Genomic DNA, 25,852 nt, shown 5'->3' on the forward strand with positions numbered 1-25,852 from the left:
TGTACAGAGTGTTTCTCCTTACTTTGGATAGGCACAGTTTCTTAACCACACCCACCTCTGCCTTTTTATACTCCATCTTTTTCTTTAGCGTCTGACTCTTCTGCCTGTCATGGGTCCTTTCTTCCCATACACCACGTCAACAGCAATTTCCAACCTCAAGAGTGACCCCCTCATATAAATGTTGAGATCAACTCCCAGTCATTTCTGAGCAGCTGTTTGCTGCAGCTTTGCTCCTTTAATCCACATGCTGGTAAACCCATTTTAAATCAGTTAATTCTCTTTTTGCTGTCTCTTCACAGCAAGCAGTGGTAGCTCTGCAGGCTATACACTCTGACGAAACTGGAATGGGTGCCACCTCTTGCACAGGTGCAGCAGGAAGAGAGATGTGCTCCAGCTGCCCTCACATAGGACTAGTGTGCACAAATTGCCACTGGCTCCATTGGTTACGCCAACTGCAGGTCAGATCCAGACTGTAAGGCAGACAGTACACATATGCTTCAGCTCAGGAAACCTTGAAACTACTGACTGCCAAGAGTCAGAAGCGGGACAGTCATTCACTGTAAAGCCACTTTCATGGTCTTAGTTGTAGGAGCAACTGTTAGGGTTCCAATAAAAAACATCCAGCTGCAGAACGCGAAATACATTTGGTTTATTTCTTTCTGAAGTTTGTACATATACATATATCATTATACATATGTGAGATCCTTCAATAGGGTTGCTTGAGTTCAATGACAAAAATTATTGGGAAGCTTGCAGGCTGTTTGTTGCCCGTAAGCAACATTTATTCCAACTTATAAAAACACAGAGGAACAGAGTTATAGTCAGGAACATGGACACAAGAGAGAAGTCTACTTTTTATCTCACAGTTTCAATACATCAAAGGCAAATTATTTGTCTGTATACTGTAGGCTTACTTTATCAGCAATGATAAAATAGAGGAAAATATTTATATACAGTCACCTCAAGTGAAAAATAAAGCAATGTAAACTTAAATTCCAAAATATTATTTTAAATGATATAACAATATCCCCAAAAGTCCTTCTTCCAAGGGGAAGAGGACTGATTAAGTGCCTTCATTTATCAGGAAATGATCATTCTAGTACCAGATACATGAAGCAGAATAAGGGAGGGCATCCTGTGATACCTGTAGAAAAGAGTGACAACTCTGCTTCAGGAAAGCATCTCTGTGTAAGCAAGTATATGTTTGAGTCCTTATGGACATCAGCAGCACATGGAAAAATCTTCCCTGAACCAGGGCTTGATTTAAGTCTGCACAGCTCTGACTCTAACCACCAAGTACACCTTTTTGGCCATGCCTATTCCCAGGGACAAAACAGGGTATCCTGGTGGTAGGATAGTGTCAAACCTGAGATGATGACCTCCCCCAGAGTCAGAACAGCAAGTTCCATGCTGCTGGAAAAGATTTAATGGCTACCTCAATATTGTTGCTTCACAGCAGACCAAGAAGTTACCACAAAGCAGTGAGACTGGGACTGTCTCTAGTGTATTACATGGAAAACACTCCAGCAATTCAGTGATGAGAGTAAACTGAATTCAAGGTTACCAGAAAGAAGGTTCCTACACATCACAGAAGCGACTGGAGACCACCCAGAGGAAAGGTCTTGCAAGGACTGTTGTCAAGTCCTGTAAGGTTAGTTCTGCACACAAGAGATGTATAAGGTGTATGTACATGCATGTGCAAAATGTTTTTCTGCATCACCACTGCTGAGAGTTGTGCTTCCCATTGGCTACCAAGCAACACTGACTGAAAATTCAGTCCTCTTTCTCAGCCTAAGGGAAAACAACATAGCAACAGCTCAGGTGGAGGGTAAATGACACTTCTTAACTGTGACTCTGAAACTGACAGTGCTCACCCACATCTTCCCACCACCATGGAGGGCAGGAAACCCAAGGGAGAAGCCCAGTACCTGAAAAACGATTAGGACTGCAGCTTGCCCAAAGCAAGGTGACACGGTGGTCTTCTTAATTTCATTCTGAGCTGCAGTTCACTCACGTCTCAGTTCTGCAAGGCGCAATCACTCTGGCTGTGGTCCAGTGAAGTGCAAAGGTATAGTTTCACTATTGAAGTTGCTTAAGTGCTTCAACCTAACTGCATGCTAAAGAGTTTTATGACCCCATGTAAGAATCACACCCTCAGCTTTTGCTCTCTCTTTGCAAGAATAATGCAGATCGTGCTACTGTTTCCCTTATTAGAATGCAATAGGAAAACTCACTGGATTTCCCTATGTCTTTTGCCTCAGACCAGCAACTTGTTAAAAGGTTGTTCAATGCTCTCAAAAGAAACCTCTGGGAGGCATAAGAGATGCCCAAGATAGATATTTCAGCCCTGTTGCTCTTCTCTTCCCTACTGACGAGCCACTCTTCGGGAAATTTGAACAGTTGTAGAAGAATAAACCCCTCACTACTGCTGTACTGTTGTGTCTGCAGGAGACATCACAGGCACCTGTCCTTCTTGGACACTTTGGACATGATGTCCCTTTGCTAAATTTTCACAGAACAAGGTCAACATTTTCAGAAGTAAAGCTGTGTATTAGATCCCCAGAGCATGATTTTCAGAAGAAGTCAGCATGGATGCTCCTTGTACAGGCATCGGTTGATATAAACTGGGAGAAAGTCAGCCCAGTGTTAAGCTAGCAGAAAATTCCACCCACTAGCTCTTGCTTAGACTCTCAAATATATGCCTTGCTTTCAACATGCAAAACAACAGGCAGCCCCTGGTGGACAACGCATGAAGATCAAAGCAGCTCAAAGTATACCTTAAATCTGCAAAAACTCTGATAGCTGTTTAACCTCACTTGAGAACAATTAGAACAACAAGCATCCTAACAATGTTTGCAGCTGCTGAATGCTTTGACCAAACAAGCCCCAGAAAAGAACAGCAGGTTCTGCAGTGCTGAGCCATAGAAGCCATACTATACTTAGGAAATACACACATTTATAGGCATCAATTAAACATGTTCACCAAGTAATGTAAGTCTCAGAGTGTACCTCAAACAGAGGAGTGATTTAAAAGTTTTTCAACAGCCAAAAAAACTCTGTCCTTTTAGCCAAACTATAATTCTAGACTCAAGTAAGAGGACACAGTTGTCATGAATATGTACAAATTTAAAAAAAAACCCCAACCACAACCCACCCCTGTTCTCATCCTACAGTCTTTCAGAATCTGACAGCTCTGAGTATGAGAATTTCGCAAGTGTGTGAGTTAAGACTTATATTACCAGTAGAGTTTGGGCTGCGTGGTGACACAGACTTGATAGCATTTATCTCCCTCTTCCACCAAGAGGCTAAGGGGAGTTGGAGGATTTTGTGTTAAACAGGTCTTCATGGCAGCTTAGCTAGCTGCTCTGTCACTACACCATGATATCAATTGGCCCAAGCTGAAACTTTGCCTGTGTAAATAAAAATTGTCTTCTTGTGTTAGTCTCATCTGTGAGTTACAGACAGGATGACTGCCAGAGTGGCTACGAATTACAGTGGTTTCTGTCAGAGAAAAATCCTGCCCTTGTGGTTTGTTGCACTTTCAATGCTTGCATTGCTAAGTGATGTACCTTTGTTGGTCCAAATAAACCTCTGGCCTGCACTCCAGCTGGTTTCTGGCTCACTTTAACAGCATATGCCATGGGAGGTCCCTCATTGATTAAACATCTATAATTTTTATAGAATAATTAAGCACTCAAAGGCAGGCAAGAAAGAACACATTGGACTAGTCTAAATTTGCTCCTTCAGACCACAAGGGCAAAGTCAGGTCAATGGTCTAACCTTTGTGAAAGTTCTTGCTTGCATTTGGTAAGGGATGGGCTCTAATAAATAACTAAAACACAACCTTAATTCAGCTAACAAAATATTTGATCAAGGGACATTCTCTCAGGCAAGGCAAGGCCTTTCAATGTTCAACTCTATGCTGCCATCAGCAGAGCAGATACTCCTAGATGGCATTCAGACTTTTTCCAAAGACCTCTCCTCCTTGCTCTCATGTTAACCAGTCTTCTCACAAAGGACCTATGGTATCCCTGGATAGGGGTGCCGCTCTCACAAGGGAGAAAAGCAGCAGGTGGTAAAGACAGTTCCTCAAGCAGCACAGACTAGAAGAAAAAGGAAGCCAGAATTTCTCATTACCTCCAACACTGAGGGCAATGTTAGAGCTCACAGTCTCCAGCAGGTAACCAGCCATGGAGGGTGGCACTGGCTTCTTCACACAGCATCACTGTGCTGTGCACTGATGCTCAGCTCAGGTGGTAGCATTTCTCTGAAGGCTGACAAAGCCTCTTCTTCCTGGAGCTCAGGTCTCCACAGTGAAGCTCCAAGTGAAGCAACCCATTATACCTATGCTGCTGGGAGAGCTCTGGGAGACAGGACAGGAGAGGCCAGATGTACTGCTTCTATATGCACTAAAAATATCCTTTAAAAAGCACAAGCTGCAGACTAGCTTTTTCTGAGACAGCTTCTATGGTTCATCCCTCTAGGAAGCCTAGATACCAGATGCTGAGAACACATGCTGGGGAGCAATGATTGTGCTATGACAAGAAATGTGGACTTCTTAAGATTTCTCGGCATAATATGAGCATACTGTCTTCGACCCTGAAGAAGCAGCCAGTGTTTCCAACAACCTGGATACTAGAAGAGTAAGAATGTTGCAAGTGTCTGGTCTAAGTGTGGGAAGGGCGACTTTGCATCCCTGCAGCATAGAACTAGAGGATCACAGCAGTCTAAAACTCGGTCTCGCACCTCCCAGCTATAACTGTGGCTGGAAACACAGGCTACCAACAAGCAGAGTGAAAAAGCTGTTCACAGGGTTATCCACTCAATGCAGCACTGCTTCAGAGCAGGTTTTCTCAATGCAAGATGGGAGAGTCAAATTTTCTGGATTTCTGCAAGCATGGAAGGAAACAGATCTGTTATACAGAAGCAGCTGAGGTGCTAAGATGACAGACAAGAGCAGCTTGTCAGAAAAGGAGGAGGAGCTGTCAGACTAACTGTAATAAGACCAAAATTAATTTAAAAATGGAGAATGCAGACACAGTAAGCAGTAAGCCATCTGCAGAGAAAAGCCTTTCCCACTTTCAAGGAGAACAATGCCATACAATGCCTCCAAGAAGCCTGATGATAACCCTGTCATCTCTGACTTCTTCCACTGCCATAGCCACATCTTCACTGAATGGCCTACTCCAGTCAAGCAAAAACCTCATTTACCCACTGGAGAAAGGCAAAAGTTTTGGCTTTTTCAAGCCAGAAAAGCAACCAGCCTTGTTATCTGAAGGCACTGGAGCTGTGAAAAGTCACTGAACAGTCCCTGGAGGTCTGTTGGGCCAAACTCCTCCACAAAGCAGGGTTGTGCGGGGCACAGCTGTCCATGAGAGCCCCTTAACACAGACAGACTGCAACCTGGGAGCAGGCAGGATCAGAGGGGAAGTATTTTAGTGAGGAGCTGTTACTAATCAGTAGAAAGTTTCTGGTAACCATTTACAAGTGACTGGCTACAGATGAAAAACTGAGCTGGCAACACAGCTGAACAGCATTCCCGCACAACTCTGCTGCATTAATCACTCTGCTGGCTGACTTACCTCTCTACATCAACTGAAGACACAACATAAATACTGGATTTAGAAGCTGTAGTCATGTTCACTGGTTCATGCGTAATTTATCTGCAAGATGCAGACAAACACACAACTAGTCCGGGGAGTCCCTTTTGCAGCCGCTGATGAAAAAAAATCCATCTCAAACAGTCCCCTGCATCCTGCTGAATCATAGAGGAGACTATGGCTTTGGCTTCAGGAGAGTATTTCACCCACATTGGTTGCTGGGTGGGGAGACGGGAAGGCAGTTTTCCCTTTCTCCATCAGCCCTCTGCTGTCAGGTGCAGACTAGTGGGGTCCTTTCCTGTCTCTCCTCCCTTAGTTGGGGATAGCAGACAGTTCAGCCCCTGGAGCCAGCAACACTTCAGAGCCAGGTGAGTCCCCCCAGAACCAGTATCTGCACCTTAAGGGGAAGTAAGGAGGTGTTAGCTTTAGCCTGCTCCCTCTCTTTGCATCCCCACTCTCTACATGCAGGCAGAGGCCTCGCCTGAGCAATGATAGCACACTGGAGCAGGAAGGGTGACAAGGAAGGATGGCACCTCCCTGCGTCACCAATGCAAAGGCTCTCCCACATGCACACATGCTCATGGCAGCCAGCCAGTAGCTCCTTACACTGAGTACACCCAGGAAACTGCAGGCTGCTCCAGTGATTTGTAGCTCATGTCCCAGAGGCAGGCTGGAAACCAGCAGAATATTCTTACATACTGCAACCAGAGCTCCTGAGTCGCTGCAGTCAAGCACTGGTCTTCCCTAGAGGGAAACATTTCTGCAAAGAAAGGCAGGGTGCAGGGTACCATGCAAACCTCCCTGGTCAGATTCTTAATGGTGCTACTCAAGGAGATGCACCACTTAGACCACCACTGAGAACCTGCCCTATCCTATATAGTACGATCAGGAGGGAAAAAAACTAATTACAATACTGATTGGTAGATGAACCTATTCCCAAGGAAGGGCAGGAGTTTTAGACTTTTGCAACAGGATCAGATTTTTTTCTTGTTCTCCAAAGTGTGCTTTTCTACACAGGTGCCTGGCATGCTTATACATTGTAAAGCAACAAAGGAAAATGGCATTAATTAAAACTGGAGCAGAAACTATAAATTCTGGGTAAACTGATCTGCACACCTCAACAGTCTCAGCAAGACTGCTCTAAGCTCAACAAATGTTTAATGACTAAAAAATGCAAAAATTAAAATCTGCATTTGATACATTCAGATGAGACCTAAAAAAAATACTCTGTTTACAAGTATACACGGAAATAGATAATAAATAATGAAAAAACCATCCTTTTTGCAGTTCACTTTTTGATTTTTCCTATTGCTTCAAATCATCTTTTCTGCAATGACTTTGAAGAGGAATTACCCAGTTTCTGTGTCAAAGCTGGAAAATGCATTTAACAGGAGTAATTTCTGCTTGAGTTCAGCAATTTAACTGGAATTTTCAGCAACCAAAATATGTTTAAAGCCAGGGAAGAAGAAAGTTAAATGTCACCTCTTTGCCTTTTGAAGCACTGCACTCCATAAATACAAGAGGTTTGCCAAGCATCTTCTAGCCTGCCTTCAAAAAGACCATCTACTCAACCCAACCCTGACAGCCAAGCAGGGCCATTTATAGATCTGCACCTTTTTTCGGTTTTGTTTCTGCTGCATGTATCCTACTGTAATATAAAATAATTCACAGAATGATGTACTGGTTCTGGCCAGGACAGGGTTAATTTATGCAGTAGCCCGGCAGGATCATGGCTTGGACTTGAAGGTTATTCTATACCACTTCATGTCATTTTCCAGGAACAGGAGAAGATGTCCCTCCTGGGTCGGAGTATTGGGAAGCAAATGGTTGGGTATTGTTGGGTTCTGCGTGGTGAGTATTCTTGAGCACTGTGTTATTAATACTGCTGCTGTTTACCATTCATTTTCTTATCTCATTCCCACTTCCAGTAAATTTTGTTATCTCAGCCTGTGGTCTTTGCCCTTTATGCTTCCAATTCTCCTCTCCAGCCCACAGCAAGGATGGGAGGAGAAGGAGGGAGTGAGCAAGGACCATGTAGTTTGGAGAGTCTCAGTGGGAACACTAAATACCACTCCTCAATCATAAAAGGGAGGTCAAGTTTTCTTCCCAGAGGAGTATTCCACATTTCTCAACTCTGACAGATGCCAGATGGATGCACATCTCAACATCACTCATGAGAACAGTCTCATCTGGCTTGGCTACCAGGCTGCAGCTGCAAGGATCAATTTGCCCCAAAACCTCACATCTGAGAATGCAACATCACTGTTACAGCCAACAGACAGCACAACACCACAAAAGCTGTTGCATGGTGGTACTCAGTAGGGAAGGCAAGTCATGCAGTGGCTGTTAAGGGCGTTTTCTCTTTGATCACTCAGTTTCTGCCCACTGGACTGGCAGCTCAATAAAACTAGATGAATTGACTTGGACCCTTGGGAAGCCAGGCAGAACACACATCCACTCAGATAGCAATTTTTTTGATGTACGGCCCTTTGACTACTTGGGCTGAAAATACCAGTGCATTTCTAAACAGTCCTTGCATTGATCTTGACATTTCTATATGCATCAAGAATTGCATTCAACAAGAAGGCTGTCTTGTGCCAGGCACAACAGAACAAACAGCAAGGAGCAGTTTTCAACTGGCCCTCAACATTATCTCCCAAGGCGCTCTGTGGGAAAGGCCAGTTTGGTAGTACTACTTCATATAGGGAAAGGGTGACACAAAATGGGAGAGACCTGTCCAAGCTCACCCTGTGGGCCAGTATAAAAACTGAGATTAAAACTCAGGTAACAAGTTGGGTAACAGGAAAGCCAGCACTCTCTGCAGATCCATGACACTGCCCAGACAAGAGGGGCTGGGAAGTAGGAAAATTATTTCTATGTCATCTTTCTGCTCTCTGTGCCTGAAAAACTGCTGGCCACCCCAAGGGTCTATGGCACAAACAGGGCATAGAGTGTACCTTTCAGGTATGTAAAGACCTACCCATGGTGGTCTCTCCCAGATCTGTGCTCCCCTTGAAAAGTCTGGCACAGGGTATGCAGGAACTGTGAGGAGGCACCAGCCTCTTCCACCTATATGTGAGCTAAAGAAGGAAAATGGAGAACTGAGGAGAATCCCGTTCTGAAGAAAAAAGGCAAAGTGCTTTGTCACTATGAGAGGAATTGAAAGCAGCTCTCTTTGCACACCAACAAGGAAACCCCCGGAAGGGGAAGCGACAGGACACAATATATCATAAGGCTCTATATAGCAGCTAAGTGAGAGCGTATAGTTAAAAACTACACAGAGGCCCTTTGTCTTTAATATATATAATTAATATATAATGCTAATGGCTGACATCTACAGCAGCCTTTTCTGCAAATAAATGTGAAGCCCAGATAGCCATTCCAACTGGGTAATCCCTAATCTTCCTGACTGCAGAGACAGCATGGGTTTGGATGCCTTCCAGGCTGCAAACTCAGGAGAAGGCTCCCTGCTTGGGAGGAAGCAAACAAATTATTCCAATGCCATCATCTCAGCATTGTCAGAGGTTTCCAGGTTCATTCCTTCACACACGCAAAGTGTTCAGGGTCAATGCAGTAACAATAAGCAACAGTGACTATTTACTGTACCACCTGCTGCTCAGTACCAGTACCAACATGCCTTACATTGTCAGGAAACTAGTGCTCCCACCACCCTACCCTATAGTCAGCCTTCTGCAGCTGCATGTTTGCACAGCTTTTCTCACAGCTACAGCTCACATTCACAGCACTGCAGCACTTGTCCAGTTATTTTTCCCACCCACCACGTAAATAAAGTGACAAGTGACTTGAGAGATGAAAGCCACATGCCGATGGGAGGAGATAAATGGGGAGGAGACAGAATAAACGTCACAGCTCTCTACCCCTTCCCCAGCTCCTTTAGAAACAGAATAACACAAAAAAGTCCCGATGCTTCAATTGCTAAATGATAAATTAACAAAGCAAAGCAAAGCAGGAGCGAAGACATCTCCCACAATCTGCACAGAAACAGCAAAATATACAATAGAAAATGTCACTAACACCCCATTCAGGCAGATGCACTTATTTTTTGTGAATGACAGGTTATTAAATGAAAAAATTTTGACCACCAATACTTTGCTGCATGGCTGTTCCCCTAGTTGTCATTTCCACCCTAAGTGACCTTCTGCTTAATGCTGGGTGTTTCTGGCCTGTAGTCCTTCCTCTCTGAGACATTGCGTTTCACCTTGGCACTAACTGGAGACTCCTGATTCAAAGAAGGACTTGAGTGGGATTTCTTCAGTCCTGGCGCATCGTTCTCTCCTCCACTCAGCAGCTCCTTCACCCCTTCTTTCAGTAGGCCAACGTAAATCTCATAGCGATTTTTCTGGGAAATGAAAAGAAAGACCCAAATTAGTCTCAAAGAAATTCTGTAAGGGCACATGAGAGACCACCTCAGTAACTTAATGCTTTCTGCTGGCCTTGAAAGCCAGGAGCTCAGCATGTATGCAAACAATGGTGCCTACTGTGGATATGGACAACAGTGGCTAATGTAAATTAAACAAAGAGGATTTCAGGCAGACTGAGGCCTGTGTAATTAGAGGCACTCAGTTCTGCAACACACAAATCCTGATGCTCCAATGAGTGTTGGCTCCCATTCCAAGTAACACCATCAAATGAAAGCTTGCTACTTTAGTCATGCTGAGACCAAAGCTGTGCTCACACATTCTGAGATCCTATGTGCTCAGGCATGCATGGAGATAAAGTGCACTAAACTAAGGACAACAAAAATCCTGCTCTGCTGCAATCCTCCACTCCCACCAGCAGGTCCTGCTTTTCTTATCCACGGGGGAGAAACCAAAGCAGGGTCTAAGTTCAGACTGTACCATCACGGCCACCACTAGGCATGTGGGAAAATCTTCTAAAAGGCCAGACCTTAACAAAAAGGAGCAGATGAGAAGGCTATGATAGCAGCAAGGCATGTTTCCCTGCTATGTCACTCACAGGGAATGAGGAAGGTTGCTATCTGTCCAGACACTTCTATTTGTCAACTGGAAAAAGTTCACTTTACTGTGCCCCATGCCCATTTGTTCTATCCCTCATCTGGACCAGAGTTTTCCCTCTCCAACAGGAAGGTTTCATTCTGTTTGCTCCAATGGCATCATTTTCCACAAAACAATTTAGCAAGGAAGAAAATGAGGGTATGGTAACAGAAGACCCCTGAAAGTTCTCAGAAACAGATGTTGAGACGGAGGTCCTGAGAACATTCATAGGATTTATTTAGTAACTTGCCCCTGATATATCCACTTAAAGACATGGTGCAGGCATTGTAATTACAGCGATCTCAGTGTGCTGGGAGTCAGGGAAGGTGGATGTAAATATCTGTACTGATTGTTAACTTGTATTTGAAAGTGGCAAACAGCAGCCAAGCTATTATGTTCCTGACAGAGGAAAGAAAAGTATTTAAGAAAATATTTTACATTTTCTAACAAAATAATAAAGTTCTGGTAAAAACATTTATTTAAGGGCAGGAAGTCAAAAAGCTTTGAAGTATGGAATATAAAGGGGGAAAAAAGAAGAGAATGTGACTGGCTTTTGAGAATCCTTTGAATAAACAAATCCTCACAGAGGAGAATCATAACAGAATCCTCCTACAAATTAAATAAATAAGCATTCCTATGACTTCCATATCTGGAGATGGAGCTCCACAACGTGAGAGACAAACACATGAAGCAGGTAAGATGTGTCATTTAATAAAAATGGAAATGGAGAAACAGCAAGAACTCCGACGATGATGCACTGAGCTGATGGATGATTCACCACAAAATGAACCAGACGCTTCTGCAAAAGGCCAGCCAGTGCTCTTAGCTTGGGAACAGCATAATATCATGAAATTGAGAGGGGGGTTTTACTTGTATGGATTTATGCTTTTACAGGTCCAGTAAACACCACCAAAGTCTCAAGACTCGGCAATCAGAATGGAAATCCAGGACCTGCATGTGTGCAAAAGGCCATTTTCCCCTGGACTTTGTGGGCCCTTGATTTCTATTACAATTAATCAACACACTTCTACTTTGATTTCAACCACAACAAAGTTGGTCTTTCAGCGACCTGACATTTGAAGTTAGATAAACGTTACTGGAAATTTTGCTTTAAAAGAAATCAATTTGGCAATTTCTGTCAAGAAATAAAACCACAGAAGTCGAAACCATTCAAAAGCTTCTGCAACATTATCTCTGAAGAATGAATGCACATAATAACGAAGTATGAAGTAGCCGCACATCGGTATTCTGGCTTCACCTCTCATCTGATAGCACTCAAAAGGTACTTCTCTAACTATAAATTTTCTGCAATAAGCAACTAATTTTTTTCAATCTTATGCAGTACTTCCTCAGAGAACAGGCAATGAAAGCTGTTCCTTCCATGCTGGGTGTAAGTAAAGACACCATCAAAAACAAATGCTACTGGCTGCATACCTGAACAAGGACCAGTTACCTCATGCTTCACCTCCCCTTCATCTCACATGTCTTTTGCTAGGAACAAGAATGTTCACCAGTGTGTGAACAAAAAGAAATTGTAAGGACCTACAGAAAAGGAAATTGGCATCTTCCTTCCAAATGGTACTATGCTGCTACCTTAGGGACTCACAGGACCTTTTGGTGTGTTTCCCAAGATGTATCAGCATAGCCACCTGTACACAGACACTAGGTTTAGCCTGCTGGCTCAGCCTGAAAGAGACAGTTACAAAATCCTACCTCTCCTGCCCCTTGCATTTAATCTCATACAGTCAGCTCTTTCACCACTCCTGCCAACCCTGACAGGACATTGTTCTAAAGGGAAGCTTTCCATTCACAAAGTTTCCATTCACAATTTTCATACAGCTCAACATTTAGGTTTGGTTTGGGATTTTTACTGCCTCACAGAATAATAGAATTAACTGAGTTGGAAGGGGTCCACAGGGATAATCTAGTCCAATTCCTAGCCCTGCTCAGGACCATCCACAAGAATCACACCATGTACCTGAGAGCATTGTCCAAACGATTCTTGAACTCTGTCAGGCTGGTGCTGTGATCATTGCCCTGGGGAGCCAGTTCCAGTGCCCAACCAGCCTCTGGGTGAAGAAGAACTTCTCTCCAATGTCTAGCCTAAACCTTCCCTGACAGGCCATTCCCACACATCATCACAGACATATCAGTGCCTGTCCCTCCTCTTCCCCTCACAAGAAAGTTGTTGACTGCAATGAAGTCTCCCCTTAGCTCCTCCCTCTCCTCCAGGCTGAACAAACCGAGAGACCTCAGCTACTCATCATGACTTCCCCTTAAGGCCTTCATAATCTTTACTGCCCTCCTTTGGCAGCTTTGAGGCTTCATATCTTTCTTATACTGAGGACCCAAAACTGGCCCCAGCACTCAAGGTGAGGCTGCTCCAGTGCAGAGGAGAGTGCCTCTCTTGCATGGCTGCTGATGCTGAGCCTGATACACCCCAGGACAGAGTTGGCCCTCCTGCCACCAGAGCACTGCTGACTCATGTTCAACTTGCCCTTGACCAGGACCCCAGGTCCCTTTCCATGGCACTGCTCTCCATTTTCTCATTCCCAGGTGCTCCATACACCCAGGGTTGTCCCATCTGAGATGCAGAATCCAGCACTTTCCCTTGTTGAACTTCATACAGGCGGTGATTGCCCAGCCCCATAATTGGTCAAGGTCTCTCTGTAGGGCCTCCTAGCCTTCAAGGGAGTCAGCACCTTCTCCCAGTTCTGTATCATCTGCAAACTTGCTTAGTATCCCCTCCAGTCCTGTGTCCAAGTCATTTATGAAGATGTTGAAGAACACAGGGCTAAGGATGAAGCCCTGTGGAACCCCACCAGTGACAGGTCACACCAGTCTGATGTCACCCCATTCATTGCACCCCTTTTGCCCGACCCCTGAGCCAGCTGCTCACCCACCACATGATGTGTTTATCCAGGTGTGGGCTGGACATTTTCTCCAGAAGGGTCCTGAGAGAGACAGTATCAAAAGCTTTATGAAATAAAAAAAAAATATTGCATTAACTGGCTTCTGTTGATCAAGGAAGTGGGTTATCCTGTCATAAAAGAAAACCAGGTTGGACAAGCCTGACTTTCCTCTCATAAAGCTGTGCTGGCTGTGATGATGGTTCCAGTGTCCTCCAGATGTTTTCCAATACTTCCCAGAACCATTTTCTCTGTAAATTTACCAGGCACTGAAATGAGATTGACAGACCTGTGGTTTCTGGTTTCCCAGTGTCATCCTTTTTGCCCTTCTTGAAAACTGGGACAGTTTCCAGCCAACTGGGATCTCTCCACACTGTTCAAATATCATTGAGACAAGTTTTGTGATGACATCAGAAAACTGCTGGAGGTATTCTGGATGAATTTCATTAGGCCCCATATATTTGCAGGGATCCAGCTTAAAAAGCTGATCTTACAAAACTTCAAGTTTAAATGGGAGCAGTCTCAAAGTCATGGTCCTCCATCTCAGGGCACTGAGATCCCTGTGGTCTGCCATCCATATTGAAGACACAGGCAAAGACTGCATTAAACACTCTGCCTTGTCCATGTCCCTGTTTGTGAGATGACCATCCTGATCCTGTAAGACAATGATGTTATTTCTACACTGCCTTTTGCCATTAATATATTTTAAAACACTGTTTTTATTGATACTCTTTTTAAAACACTCTTTTTATTCCCCATAGTTCTGGCCAGATGCAACTCCAATTGAGATTTGGCCACGTGAATTTTCTTGTTACAATGGTGAGCAGCATCTCTCACTGAATTGTTCCCATGCCACATGACCTTGCTTCCACTCAGCATAAACCTTACTTTTTTGACTGAGCTCCAGAAGAAGATCCCAATTTAGCCTTCTGCCTCATTTGTTTGATTTCCAACATTTTGGAATTGCCTGCTCTCATGACCCTTGGAATGGTGTCTTGGTGTCTTCAACATGGCCAGTGAAATCTGTGCTTAGTGTGAAGGTAACTTAGCACAGCAAATCAGCACCTTGAATTACCATTTCTCCCACACAACTGAAGCTGTTGCCACAACTTGCCTGCTTAGATGAGCACTTGTGCAGAGCTGATCACTTACCTGAACTGCACAGCTCAAACACTGTTTGAGACTCTCACTAGTGAAGAGGACACCTTTTGTTTCCTGGGCTATAGTGGTTCTGATTTGTATTGAGGTACCTGAGGAATATCCTCAAAAGATAAAGGATATAAATTTTATCCCTGATAAAATTCACAGGAAACAGAGAAAAACCCCACAATAATCTACTCCCTCATCAATCTTTCCATAAACGTTTAACACTCCAGCCCACATTTCATCCTAACTCACCAAGCTTCTAAAAGTGACAGAAAATAAACTTTGTGTCAAGAACGCAAAGCTAAGAAAATACTTTATCTTCCAAGTTTTACAAGATGCCCTCCAGAGAGAAAGTGTGAGGCTTACTCTGTACATCTGAGTGCTCTCTTCAAAACTAACTGACACTGTGCCATGGATCACAACTCTATGATCTCGATTGTTCACTGTCAACTTCGTAATCCACTTCATCAGCTTGACTACAAGGTTGTTAGAGGTGACAATGTCAGAATTCTTGTCAAAGTGAAGAACAAACAATATCCACTGCTCTCCCCTTGTCCATCACACCAAACATCACATCAAAAAAGACTATCATGTTGGTTAAGTTACGATTCCTCCTTCATAAAGCCATGCTGATGGACATTGCTACAGCAAAGTGAAACTCAACACAGTGGCTACACAGTGGTTAACCTTCTGCAAAAGCAAAAGCATGCAATGATTTAAGTTCAGGAGTAAAAAGAGTCCCTCTAACAGAAACTGATCGCACAGGGCAGAAGGCTTACTTCAGTTCTAGAGGCTTGTGCTGTGTTGCCTCCAGCATCAGCTCTAGTGGTCTCATCTGTCTTATCTGCTCTTCCTCTTTGTCATACTATGTATTTTCCTTGCCAAGCACTGCCTATTTAGAGTAGGATCCTTTCAGACCCAAGGCAACATTGACTCGTAGCCCTGGGGGAAAAAGCTCAAAGGTGTAGTCATAACAAATGCCAGACATCCGCTGGGTTGCCGATTCATTCCCACATAGTCCTAAAATGTGGCAGACACCATTACAGATAAAAGCTGCTGTCAGATACTCAAAACAATCTTCTTATGCATCTGCCTAAGTTGCATCATTCAATCTGTGATCTTTAAGTCTACCATTTTCCTTCTCATCCTGACATCCATATAAGTGGTATACAACACAATGGCTCTGAGGAGGGAGGCAAGCCTATGACAATAACTTCAGCATATCAGTTCCTTCAGAACCTACCAATGGAAGACAATTACCATGATCTGCATTCCTGCAGAACGCAGTCATTCTTTAGAGACTGAGGTTCCAATACACTAGGCAACACAGTTTTACAACACAAGACACTTAATGCATTAAGATCTTAAAATTTCTTCAAACAGGTACATGAGGAAGGACAGGAGTCTTGTTTCTATCCTCCATGTTACAGGCTGGGAGCTAAATCACTAAGGACATTCTCACCAGAAAGAAGAGCCACATCCCAGCATCTGCAATTGCAGATGACTTTTCTGCTTAGCAAGAACACACTTCCTAGGGAAGTAAAGTGAAAAATGAAGAACTTCAGGACTGTACTCCAAATATAAGACCATCCACACCCAAGAAGTAAAAGTAATAATGTTTTCCATATATACCTCAAACTCCAGATAGTGGTCCTTCAGTTTGTAATCATCTACTTCCTTGCCTTTGAGCTTCTTGTCAGGAGGATAGGAGCGATGTTCAGCAAGCTCAGTGGAGATCTGCTTCAGCTTAGCTTCATGGGACTTCAGCTGTTCATCCTTCAGAAACATATTAGGCACTTAGGTGACAGAATCCAAAATATCCAATAAGCAAAGAAAAATAGAGAGGTTCCTGTACAATAATACCTCATAGTTTCTTTTTCTTAGATTGATAAAGTCTGTCATCCCAAAGCGCTGCCACCAACAGCTCTCTCAAAGGCACTCAAAGTGGCCAACCTTGCAGAAAAACTCAGCAGCTAGCAGATGCCACTAGGAAAGAGAGCAAACCTGTCATCCATTGCCTTGCTGTGAGCAATGGAAGCAGCTTGCTGCCGAGCAATACTGACAACATGACACTTTTGCTCTAACACATTTTTTTGTAAATTAATTAAGACTGTTGTGTATGCAGACAAACCAAGGGCAAAACGAGACAGGTGAAGACTCTGCCTCAGGTTATTTATTGTTAAAGGAGTTCCTTCCAGGACAGCAAAGACACAGAGTCAGGGCCCCTCCTTCTATTTCTGCGCTGCCAAAAGCTCTCTAGTGTGTGGTTTCTATTTGTTTCGAACAATACAATGCATTCAGAAGAGGAAGGGCTGTCCAGTCCCCAAAAAGTATCTCCTTTTGCTAAGCTGCTACTGGTTTTTATCCCACTGTGCAGTTGGAGAAAGTGAGGAGCTGCTACTCCCACTTCCTAGGCAATTTCCTTTATCATAAACCCAGGCCCACTCACTTCCTCCAGTCCATCTGTCAGCTAACCTTCCCTCATCTCCTGCAGGATGGCCTTCTGTCCATTTCTAGGCTTGGATCTGAAATTATGTTTGAATTAGGTAAGTCCTAAATAGACACATGATCATGCAGATATTGGTGAATTAGCCAAGAGGTAGTACCCAGGTCAGCTCCTGTGTAGGCACCTCACCTCAGACGAGGCAACAGCTGCAGCTGCCAGTGTTGTCCCTCTGTGGTATGGTTCTGAGCACAGCCCACAGCTCAGATGAAGCCCACAGCTTCAAATCTAGCTCAGATATGCCTGCACTGCACTGAGTCACACTGTGGACTGAGCCTCTTGGCTCGCTGGAGCTGTGGAAAACAGCAGAAAGGGGAAAACTTCTATAGATGATGATAGCTAAGACCCAGCTAATATTGTGTTTCAATTCTTTTGGAGGAGAACTGAAGAGAGAAATATGTGGGATAATTTACCTCTGCCTAAACATGGTAGGGCTGAAACCAATTGCTACTGATTGCCAAAAAATTCTCATTACTGTTAGTTACTACTCTAAATGTGCATGCTCTCTCATTAGTGCCCAATCACTCTTTACATTGTGCTGATTCCCTGGTCCCAGGGACATCCTATGGTAGTGAGTTCTACAGCCTGATGACAGGAGGTCTTTGAGCAGCTATTAATACAGCACCTGTCATTTCCAGGGCACCATCTCTGGACCTTTTGTGCGTGCTGTGCATTCTCAGAAAAAAAGAAAAAGCCTAACACCCTAGTAGGTCTTTTCTAGATTGGTTGTTCCTTTATATATAGTTTTGTCACACACCTCCTTGGTTGGACTAACCAAGATCATACACTGTTCTGCTTTTGAAAGAAAATCTGGTACAATGATCTTGCACAACCTGTTATCATGTCCAGCCTCTCTTCCTTACCCATGCTAAGCCCTCACTGCACCTTGACTTCTGGCTGACCAGGAACAGACCCTTTGAAGAAGTAGTGTCCATCATGACTCATTCAATAAAATCCCAAACATCCACCACAGGGATCTGACAATTTGTGGGGTTTTTTTCATGAGAAACAGCCTGCTGGCAGCTTTTCCCCACTGACAGATGAAAGCAGACATGTTTCTGCTTGCCTTTGAATTTATCTATTTTGAACACTTAACATTCTTCTCCTTATCTAAAACAGCTTATCTTATTCCACTTTTCATGTCTCTCCTTCTTCAGGATACAAACCACAGGGTCATGATCTATCTTTTCCCTTTCCAGATTAAATGGAAACAATGAGACTAGGAAACGACATGCTAAATGGAACAATCATACAGAACGAGTAAAAAAGCTTCCCTTGGTGACTGGGGGTAAATTATGGAAGCACCATACTGTATTTTTAAAAGGTATGCATGACCAAAAACTAAAACCAAAAGGATGAGACCAGTTTATAATTTTTTTACATAACACGATTTAAACTTTAACCCAGAACAAAAAATGGTAAGTCAGTCACCACAATGTAAGAAGAAAGGCTGCTGTCATGGAGAGAGAAAAAGCACAGGCAACATAAAAAAACCCATATCCTTACAGAAACACAGGTTTTGAGACAGTGATTTCTAAGGATAGTTGCTAAGCTATGAAGACAATAAAAAAAAAAAAACCCAACAAATGCATTTAAGAAGCAATCCAGCATGGGCACATCACTATAAAAGCTATAGGAAGATGTCATGAAGTATAACCTCTGTCACTCTGTCAATCTGATCAACACAATCAGTATCATTGCCAATGCAGGATGAATTCCAGGCAGGCATTGCATCTCCCAAAAAGCTATGGGCACAAGCATCTGACACAGGCAGTCTGAGACAAGCAGAAATACGTGTAATTGTGCAAGAACAGTAGAGCTGTGAAACTCCTTGCCACGGGATGCTAAGCTTGTGTGATCACAAGGGAGACTGAAGAAATTAATTTAAGACACAGTTTATAAATATATATTATACATTAAATCCCTGAGCTAATAAATGGAGCCTGGAAAATCTAGTGGGAGAAATATAATTGATGCTTGTCTGATGCATCAGCTTTCACCTTTTACCAATTCAAAAAGCCAAAGACCAGGAGTATGTCCGCTTCTTCTGAAATAAGCGGCTTTCATAAACACTCAAACCCAAAATAACTCCATCAATCAGTATCTGAAATGTACTCTGCAGGGCCATAAGCACAAAAAGAAAATTCTTTATCTGGTACTATTTTCTTCAAAAACATAAATCAATTGTATTTGAGTCTGTTCCTTTTCTCCCCCCACTTCAAATCTTGCACGAGGAAATGAGCAGAGATTTACGATGCAAGCTTTCTCCTCCTAGGACTACTAGCAGCAACAGCTATAAAACGGTGACAAAGACCACCATCCAGTGTCTGGACAGAAAGAGAAATCATTGCCACCTACCCACTATGTAAAAATGTCTCACCTGAGATAGCTTTGTTGTGGTGGCTGGCAGGAGTGGGCGACTGAACTTCTTCTGAGAACCAATGGCTGCTGGAAATGGTGGTGCAGAGAAGACAGCAGCCACACAGTTAATCTTGTTGATCCAGGTCTGCATTTCTTCTTGGCTCCTGAGGAAGCAGCACATATTAAGCATTTGCTGACTCAGCATTGTCTACCTCTTTCCATCCCTTCTATAGTATTTTAAAAGTCAGAATAGCCAAAACTGGACAAGTCTTAAGAGTCTGCTCTGTCTTCCTGCCTATGTCTGCAAGCAGTTAGTGCTAAGTAACTCAGTCACAGGCTGGCTTGTGCTTAGGTCCATACCTCACCCTAGCACACATCTTTCCCTAATCCAGTCCCAGTAATACAGCTGACAGAGCCAACTAATGCCCTGATTCCGACATATGTCCTAAGGTCTTGGTTGGGCTGGTAACCACAGATCTCTAGGAGGTTTAATATGGATCTCAGTAGAAAAGGGCTCAGAAGCAAAAGGCGGGTCATCTGTTATGTCTGGATATCACAGCATGAAAAACTTTATCAAATCATCCTTGTATTAACTAGTAACTTTGTTTCTAACCACAGCATATCTTCTAGAAAGACATCTGGCTAGGACTTGATGACATCAGGAGACAGACAACCCAAGACTGCCTTTGGTCATCTGCTTCAATCATTAATCACCCTGACTGTTATCTTGCTTCCAAATTGAATTTCCTGGAGCTTCAGCTTCTAGCTCCTGCATCTTGTTACGCCTCTCTCAGCTAGATTAAAAAGCCTCTTAAAACCTGATGTTTCTTTCTCATGCACTATTTGTGCACTCTAATCACATCACTACTTAATCTTATTTCTGATCAAATAAACAGATTGAACCTCTTAAGCCTCTGTTTTAACCTGTCCAGGCAAAAATTTATTCCTCCTTCAGCACTGCTTTCTTTCCTCAATGAGTGGCATGAGGAGAGCACTTACTGGGCTTGGAAAAGCAGGACTCTCCAATCTGCTGTTTTAAGCTTGAGGACATTGGGTTTCTTCTCATAGTCTGTTGCCTTGGATGCCAGCGCATGGTGTACACTAACCGCATTCTTCAGATCTTCCTCCGACAAAGCCTTTTCTGGCTTATATTCATCCTGCAGAAGATAGCAGGGGGAAAATTTATGGCATTTAATTTCTGCATGTACTAATCCTTCTTCCTTAGCCTAAGGAAAAAACCTTATTCCAGAGTTCAGAAATAGTAATAGAGTATATGAACTAAGTGTAACCTGACTTGTGGTTTCCACTACCTTTAACATGTTTTCCTTTCTCTTTCTTTTTTCTTTTTTTCTCTGTTTTGATGTCTTTCCAAAGGAGAGAAGTAGTTCTACTGTCTGCTTGACAGGAAGAGATGTAAGCAGGAAGTATTTGACTATGACAACAGCTGTGGATTATTTGTCTTCAATTCAACAATCCCTCATAATCAGCTCCCCAACTCCACTGCTCAGCTATTTAGGTTCTCAGCCTCTACTGCCTGCTTTTAATTTTTCTCAACCAATTACCTTCATAGGTGCTCCTAGGCAAGTCCTCACACACTACAGAAGCCTCCTCACCAAGTCCACAAAGAAAACTATAGCAAACTCCCTTACCTCTCTCTGATGAGGGTCTACAAATGGCAAGCACAGCTCTATCTGGGTTTCTGACACAGTAACGGTACCATTCCTAACACCAGATGACAAAAACAGGGACTCTTATTTTGCAAGCAGCAGCCTGGAAGCAGTCTTTGATCTTCTGAGTGATGGAAGCTGGACAAGGACATAATGTAGCCATAGGTTCCATCGAAAGCCCACATGACTGTAAACGGCTTGGGAAAGCCAGGAGCTTTTTGAAAGAGAAGTGATTTTCCAGCAAGGCTGCATCACTTTTTTTTTGCAGAGCAGGCCAAAGCAGTCAGTAATTGACTCCATTTCTCCCTCTTAGTGTATCACAGAAATCAGTTTCACCTGGAATATGCACCAAGTGTGACAGCTGCAAAGCAGGGAAATAACTCCCTGCAGGCATGGTAACTATTGATCCTGCACTTGAACACAATTTATAAGATAAGGTTTAGCAGGAAACACAGTGCAGGATGCAGAGTATGTACATACAGGGATAGCACTAGCTTCCACAGCCAGGGAGACACCCGCCTGAGAGAAGAGCTGGTTAATGTGCATGAATTCATTTACAGAACTTCTCTGGCAGGACACCAAACAGGACTGCAGCCAGAGGAGTCTATGCCACTGCCAAAGGCATCTGAGCTTTCAGCCAGGCTGGGCTGGGGCTCTCCTGGTTGAGGGTCTCCAGGATAGGAAGTCACCAGCTGTGGTGACCACCTCTTAGAAGGTGAGAGAAAACATCTTGCTCCTCTGTCATGTCTCATCCTTTCTGAGGGAGGTCCTGCTGGTGCAGGCCCACAACTTCCCACACTGCTGCTCAGACACTTAACCTGAGAAGAGCAGCTATCCAGCAGTCCTGCCACACCACCACCTCTGTCTGGAGCTAGGCAAGGGCACCACCGTAAGTCTGGCAGGCCCAGCAGAAAGGCAGAGCATTACTGCACAGGTGACCAAAGAGCAGACGCAAACCTAAACATCTGTGATATAAGGGGTTTACAAGGGCTAGCAGTGAGCAAAGTCAAATGTCCTCCATCTCTCATAATTTGAGACTCAGCAAGATTTGAAGGCATCTGTCAGTCTTGAAGGATTTTGCCTATGCCCACTTAGGGCATTTCTTCAAACCTTTTTCAAGGAAGTCTGGCAAACCTTGCCTTGAAGATGGAGGAGGCAAAACCTCAGGTCAAGCCCCTTCCTGTAAGGGCTCACAAGCTGATTTATTTGGTGGTAGTTTTGGGGGAAATGACTGGCTCCATTGTCCAGGAAGACTGGGAAAACCTCAGAGCCAGGAAATGAACTTACAGAGGCCTCAGACATATGATATTCTATTTTACCTTGTACTACTGCCTAGAGACAGTGTCAGCTATCACTTAGCTTGTTGCCTTCTAGCTTCCTCTGTGAGCTGCATTCAATGTCTACAACTTGCTCTGGTGACTAAATCCATTTCAGAAGAAGTCCACATTTGGGCAGCCCCAGAAGCAGCCCTGGCTGATAAACTCTCCTTTCCAACAGAAAGTATTTGTGGTAATCCTTGCTAATCCCACCAGATCAGTTGGCTGCAATCTACCTTGACAGCTGGGGCGCTGCCAGCTTCTCCAAAGGCACTGATCAGCATACCGGAAATGTCTCCACATAGTTTGCCAGCCTCAGAGAAAGCTGTAAGGACATGAATGTGCTGCCAAAATTCCTTCTCCAAGGCCTTCAACTCTTTTTAACTGGTAGGGAATGCTAGGGGAGTAGGAACATCCATTTTTGCCTAAGCCGTCAAGGACAGCATGTGCTATGATGTGCTGGTGTCAGCGTTCAGGTTGAGCTGAAATGGAAGGCAGCTCTCTAAAGTTAGACCTAGATAGTGGCAAGAAATATATATGGAGCCAGAAAGAAACTGTGATCTGTCTGTCAGCTGAAGGCTGATGTGAGTGCTGCGTACAATGCAATGGCATGCTGAATTCATCTTTCTCAAACTCCTGGAGAATGACTTTCCCACATCTTGATGACCCAGAGTCAGCATATTTCTAAATACATTTCTGGTAAACCCGAGAATGACATTTGTCTTTTCTTATCAGTCACTGCACCATGGATGGATATCTCCATGCAGCTGCAAGATTCTCTTTCAGAAAGTCTCACCACCAAACACTTCACCTGAGTCTGGCCTTTCTCAATTTTTTTTTTTTTTTAATTTTTAACAGAGGAAATTTGAGAAAATTTATGTAAAAAGACCCAAAGCCTGCAAAATTATAAAGTGCCACATCAAACAGCAAAGATGTTGCAAACCTTACAGAAGAGTCCAAACAAAACACAAAGGTTCATGTAATGCATTTTTTGCCCAGAAGCAATTTCTAGCAAGGAAGCGAGGTCAGCCTTAAGTCCTCTCCTTATAAGCTTCTCTTGTACATGCACATCACATCCCATGTCAGTCTAGTGAACAGACATTCTGTCAAGCTGCTACTTTGCAATTTCCTCTTGCTATGAACAGAGGGCAGGAAATTAACCTTGGCCTGAGGATGCCCAGAGACATAGCCAATGTCCCAAACATGTCAAACTTCTTACTTTATACAATACTGCACAGGCATGTTTAGTTGGCTAATTGTGAACATTTCCACTGAGCACCTCCAGTGCTCTCTGTGCTCATTAATTCAGAAACTGCTTCTCCTAAATCACTTATTTAAGAACAAAACAATATGCACCACGGGAATTAGCACTGGTATAATTCCAAAGGGGCAAAAAAGGTGGGCAAGGAGACAAGGCTGTCCAGAAGAATTCTCAGTAAATCTCAAGTGACCACCATCTATAAAACACTCTCATACATTGCCTTTGACAGCAAAACAAGGAGAACAGCAGTGCAAACAGAGAGACGGCAGAATTGGGATCACACTGCCCACTGGGGGACTCACAGATGCTATGAAAAATTAATATTTATATTACAATAGTGTCTTGAGGGAACAGCTGAGTTACAGATGAACACAGAACACAATACTGCAGAGTTTTGTACATGTGTTTGTGCGTACACAGCACTTGTACAGCGAGATTTCTCTCTATCCTGCTTGAATAGTGCAATGAAACCACCATTACAGATGTCATCTCCACAGGTATACGGGGAATGAGAAAAAGAGGACGTGCTTGTGAATGCACTCCGCCCTACTGCACCATATCAGCTTCACCTTCTCTATAATCAGGAGAGAACTGAGGTGAACTGAGACAAGGCAATCCTTTGACCCAGACTATTGCCAGGATATTTCCAGAACTATGAACTTCTGCAAAGAAATCAAACTTTTCTAAAATGCTTCAGTACTCCCTAAAATTAGAATAATTTCAGTCCCTACAGAAGGAAACAGCAGCGCAGCAATCTTTACTATAACTACTTGGTCTAGCTGTGTATTTTTTAACTCTGGCACCTTCACCTTCTATGATCTACATCTCTAACAGAGTAAAGTTTATTTGAGTGCTGAAGGAAAGCCCTGGTGGTGAAATCACAGGCTTTTTCACAGCTGCAGCATGTGGCTGAGCAGGGGCCAGAGGCACTGTGGAGAGGCTCACAGCTGCCCCATCACTCTTGGAATGAGTTACTTCCCATCACAACCTTCTGTCAAACTTTCACAGCACAAAGACAAAAGCCTTACTTGGCAGTGTGCTACAGTAAGATGCCTTCAACACAACGGATGGCTCCCATGCAAATAGGAGAATGCAGCTCTGCAGAGTAGTGCCCAGTAACTACTGAATTCAAGTGTTCTGAGAAGAGCAAAATACACAACTAACAAACAAATAAGAACAAAAATTCCAACAATGCATTTCATTCTGATGAAATGCAGTCATATGTGAAATTACTCCCTGCTCCTGAAAACATGGAGGGTAACAGGGGGAAGGGCAGCATTCTGTAGAAAATTTGCATGCTACATCAGCATCTCTACATTTTATTAAACAGAAAGCATTTAAACTAATATGCCAGCAATAGTAATAAAAATATGTAATTAAGGTACTAAAATAGACAGTATACTCAGTTCTTTCCCTTGAATATCAAATAAGGAATTAAATATTGTATTTCAAAAAGGAAGTCTTCTTATTTCTCACAGAACCATGCAGTTTTTTCAGGTGAACATTAAAGATTATTTATTTCAGGAACTGAAGCACATTAATCCATTTTGGTCAGAAAAGGGCAAGTACAAGACTGCCATGAAGGCATTTTAGTAATACCTGAACATGTTCCCAACAAAAGGACTTTGGATTCAGCTGACTTAGTTTTAGTCTCTTGCACTGGCTCTGAGCATATCACACCAAACTTACAGCCTAAATCTTCTATCCTGACTGCAGATTGTTTTGTCTGTTTCAGGATTTCAGCCCCCTCAAAAAGGTACTGCACCCCAAGCATTCAACTTGTAAACCTCATGCTATAATAATCTGATTCAAATCACTCTTTCTTCTCAAGAGACTATTCAGGTTGGCTCCAGTGAAACCAACAACTTCAGAAAGCCACAGCAGGGGAGGAGGAAACAGCAGTATGTACTCGCACTCCTGATAGTTACAAAACTACCTGGTTTTGAGTGAAAATGTTAAACAGCTTTCAAAGAAGCATACTTCTGCAATATAGGGCAGTCTGGACAAGCAGTATCTATTCCATGAATATTTCATCTAAATTGGAGGGCAAAAAGCCTTAACAACCTACTTAGCT

General features: G+C 43.3%; 1 protein-coding gene across 1 annotated transcript in view; it reads right to left on the reverse strand.

Annotated features, from left to right (window-relative positions):
• Nucleotides 1-670: 670 nt before the first annotated feature.
• The window catches only part of LOC131571560 (PH and SEC7 domain-containing protein 3-like), a 46,861-nt gene continuing 21,679 nt past the window's right edge, over nucleotides 671-25,852 (reverse strand). Inside the window, exons 5-8 of the mRNA XM_058824320.1 lie at nucleotides 20,534-20,691; nucleotides 19,554-19,698; nucleotides 16,303-16,446; nucleotides 671-9,960 (exon numbers count right to left, since the gene is read on the reverse strand). Of these exons, the coding sequence (XP_058680303.1) occupies nucleotides 9,748-9,960; nucleotides 16,303-16,446; nucleotides 19,554-19,698; nucleotides 20,534-20,691 (660 nt within the window). The 3' untranslated portion in view covers nucleotides 671-9,747. The remainder of the gene's footprint in view (nucleotides 9,961-16,302; nucleotides 16,447-19,553; nucleotides 19,699-20,533; nucleotides 20,692-25,852) is intronic.

Source organism: Ammospiza caudacuta, chromosome Z (assembly GCF_027887145.1).
Source record: "Ammospiza caudacuta isolate bAmmCau1 chromosome Z, bAmmCau1.pri, whole genome shotgun sequence".
Classification (NCBI taxonomy): Eukaryota; Metazoa; Chordata; class Aves; order Passeriformes; family Passerellidae; genus Ammospiza; species Ammospiza caudacuta.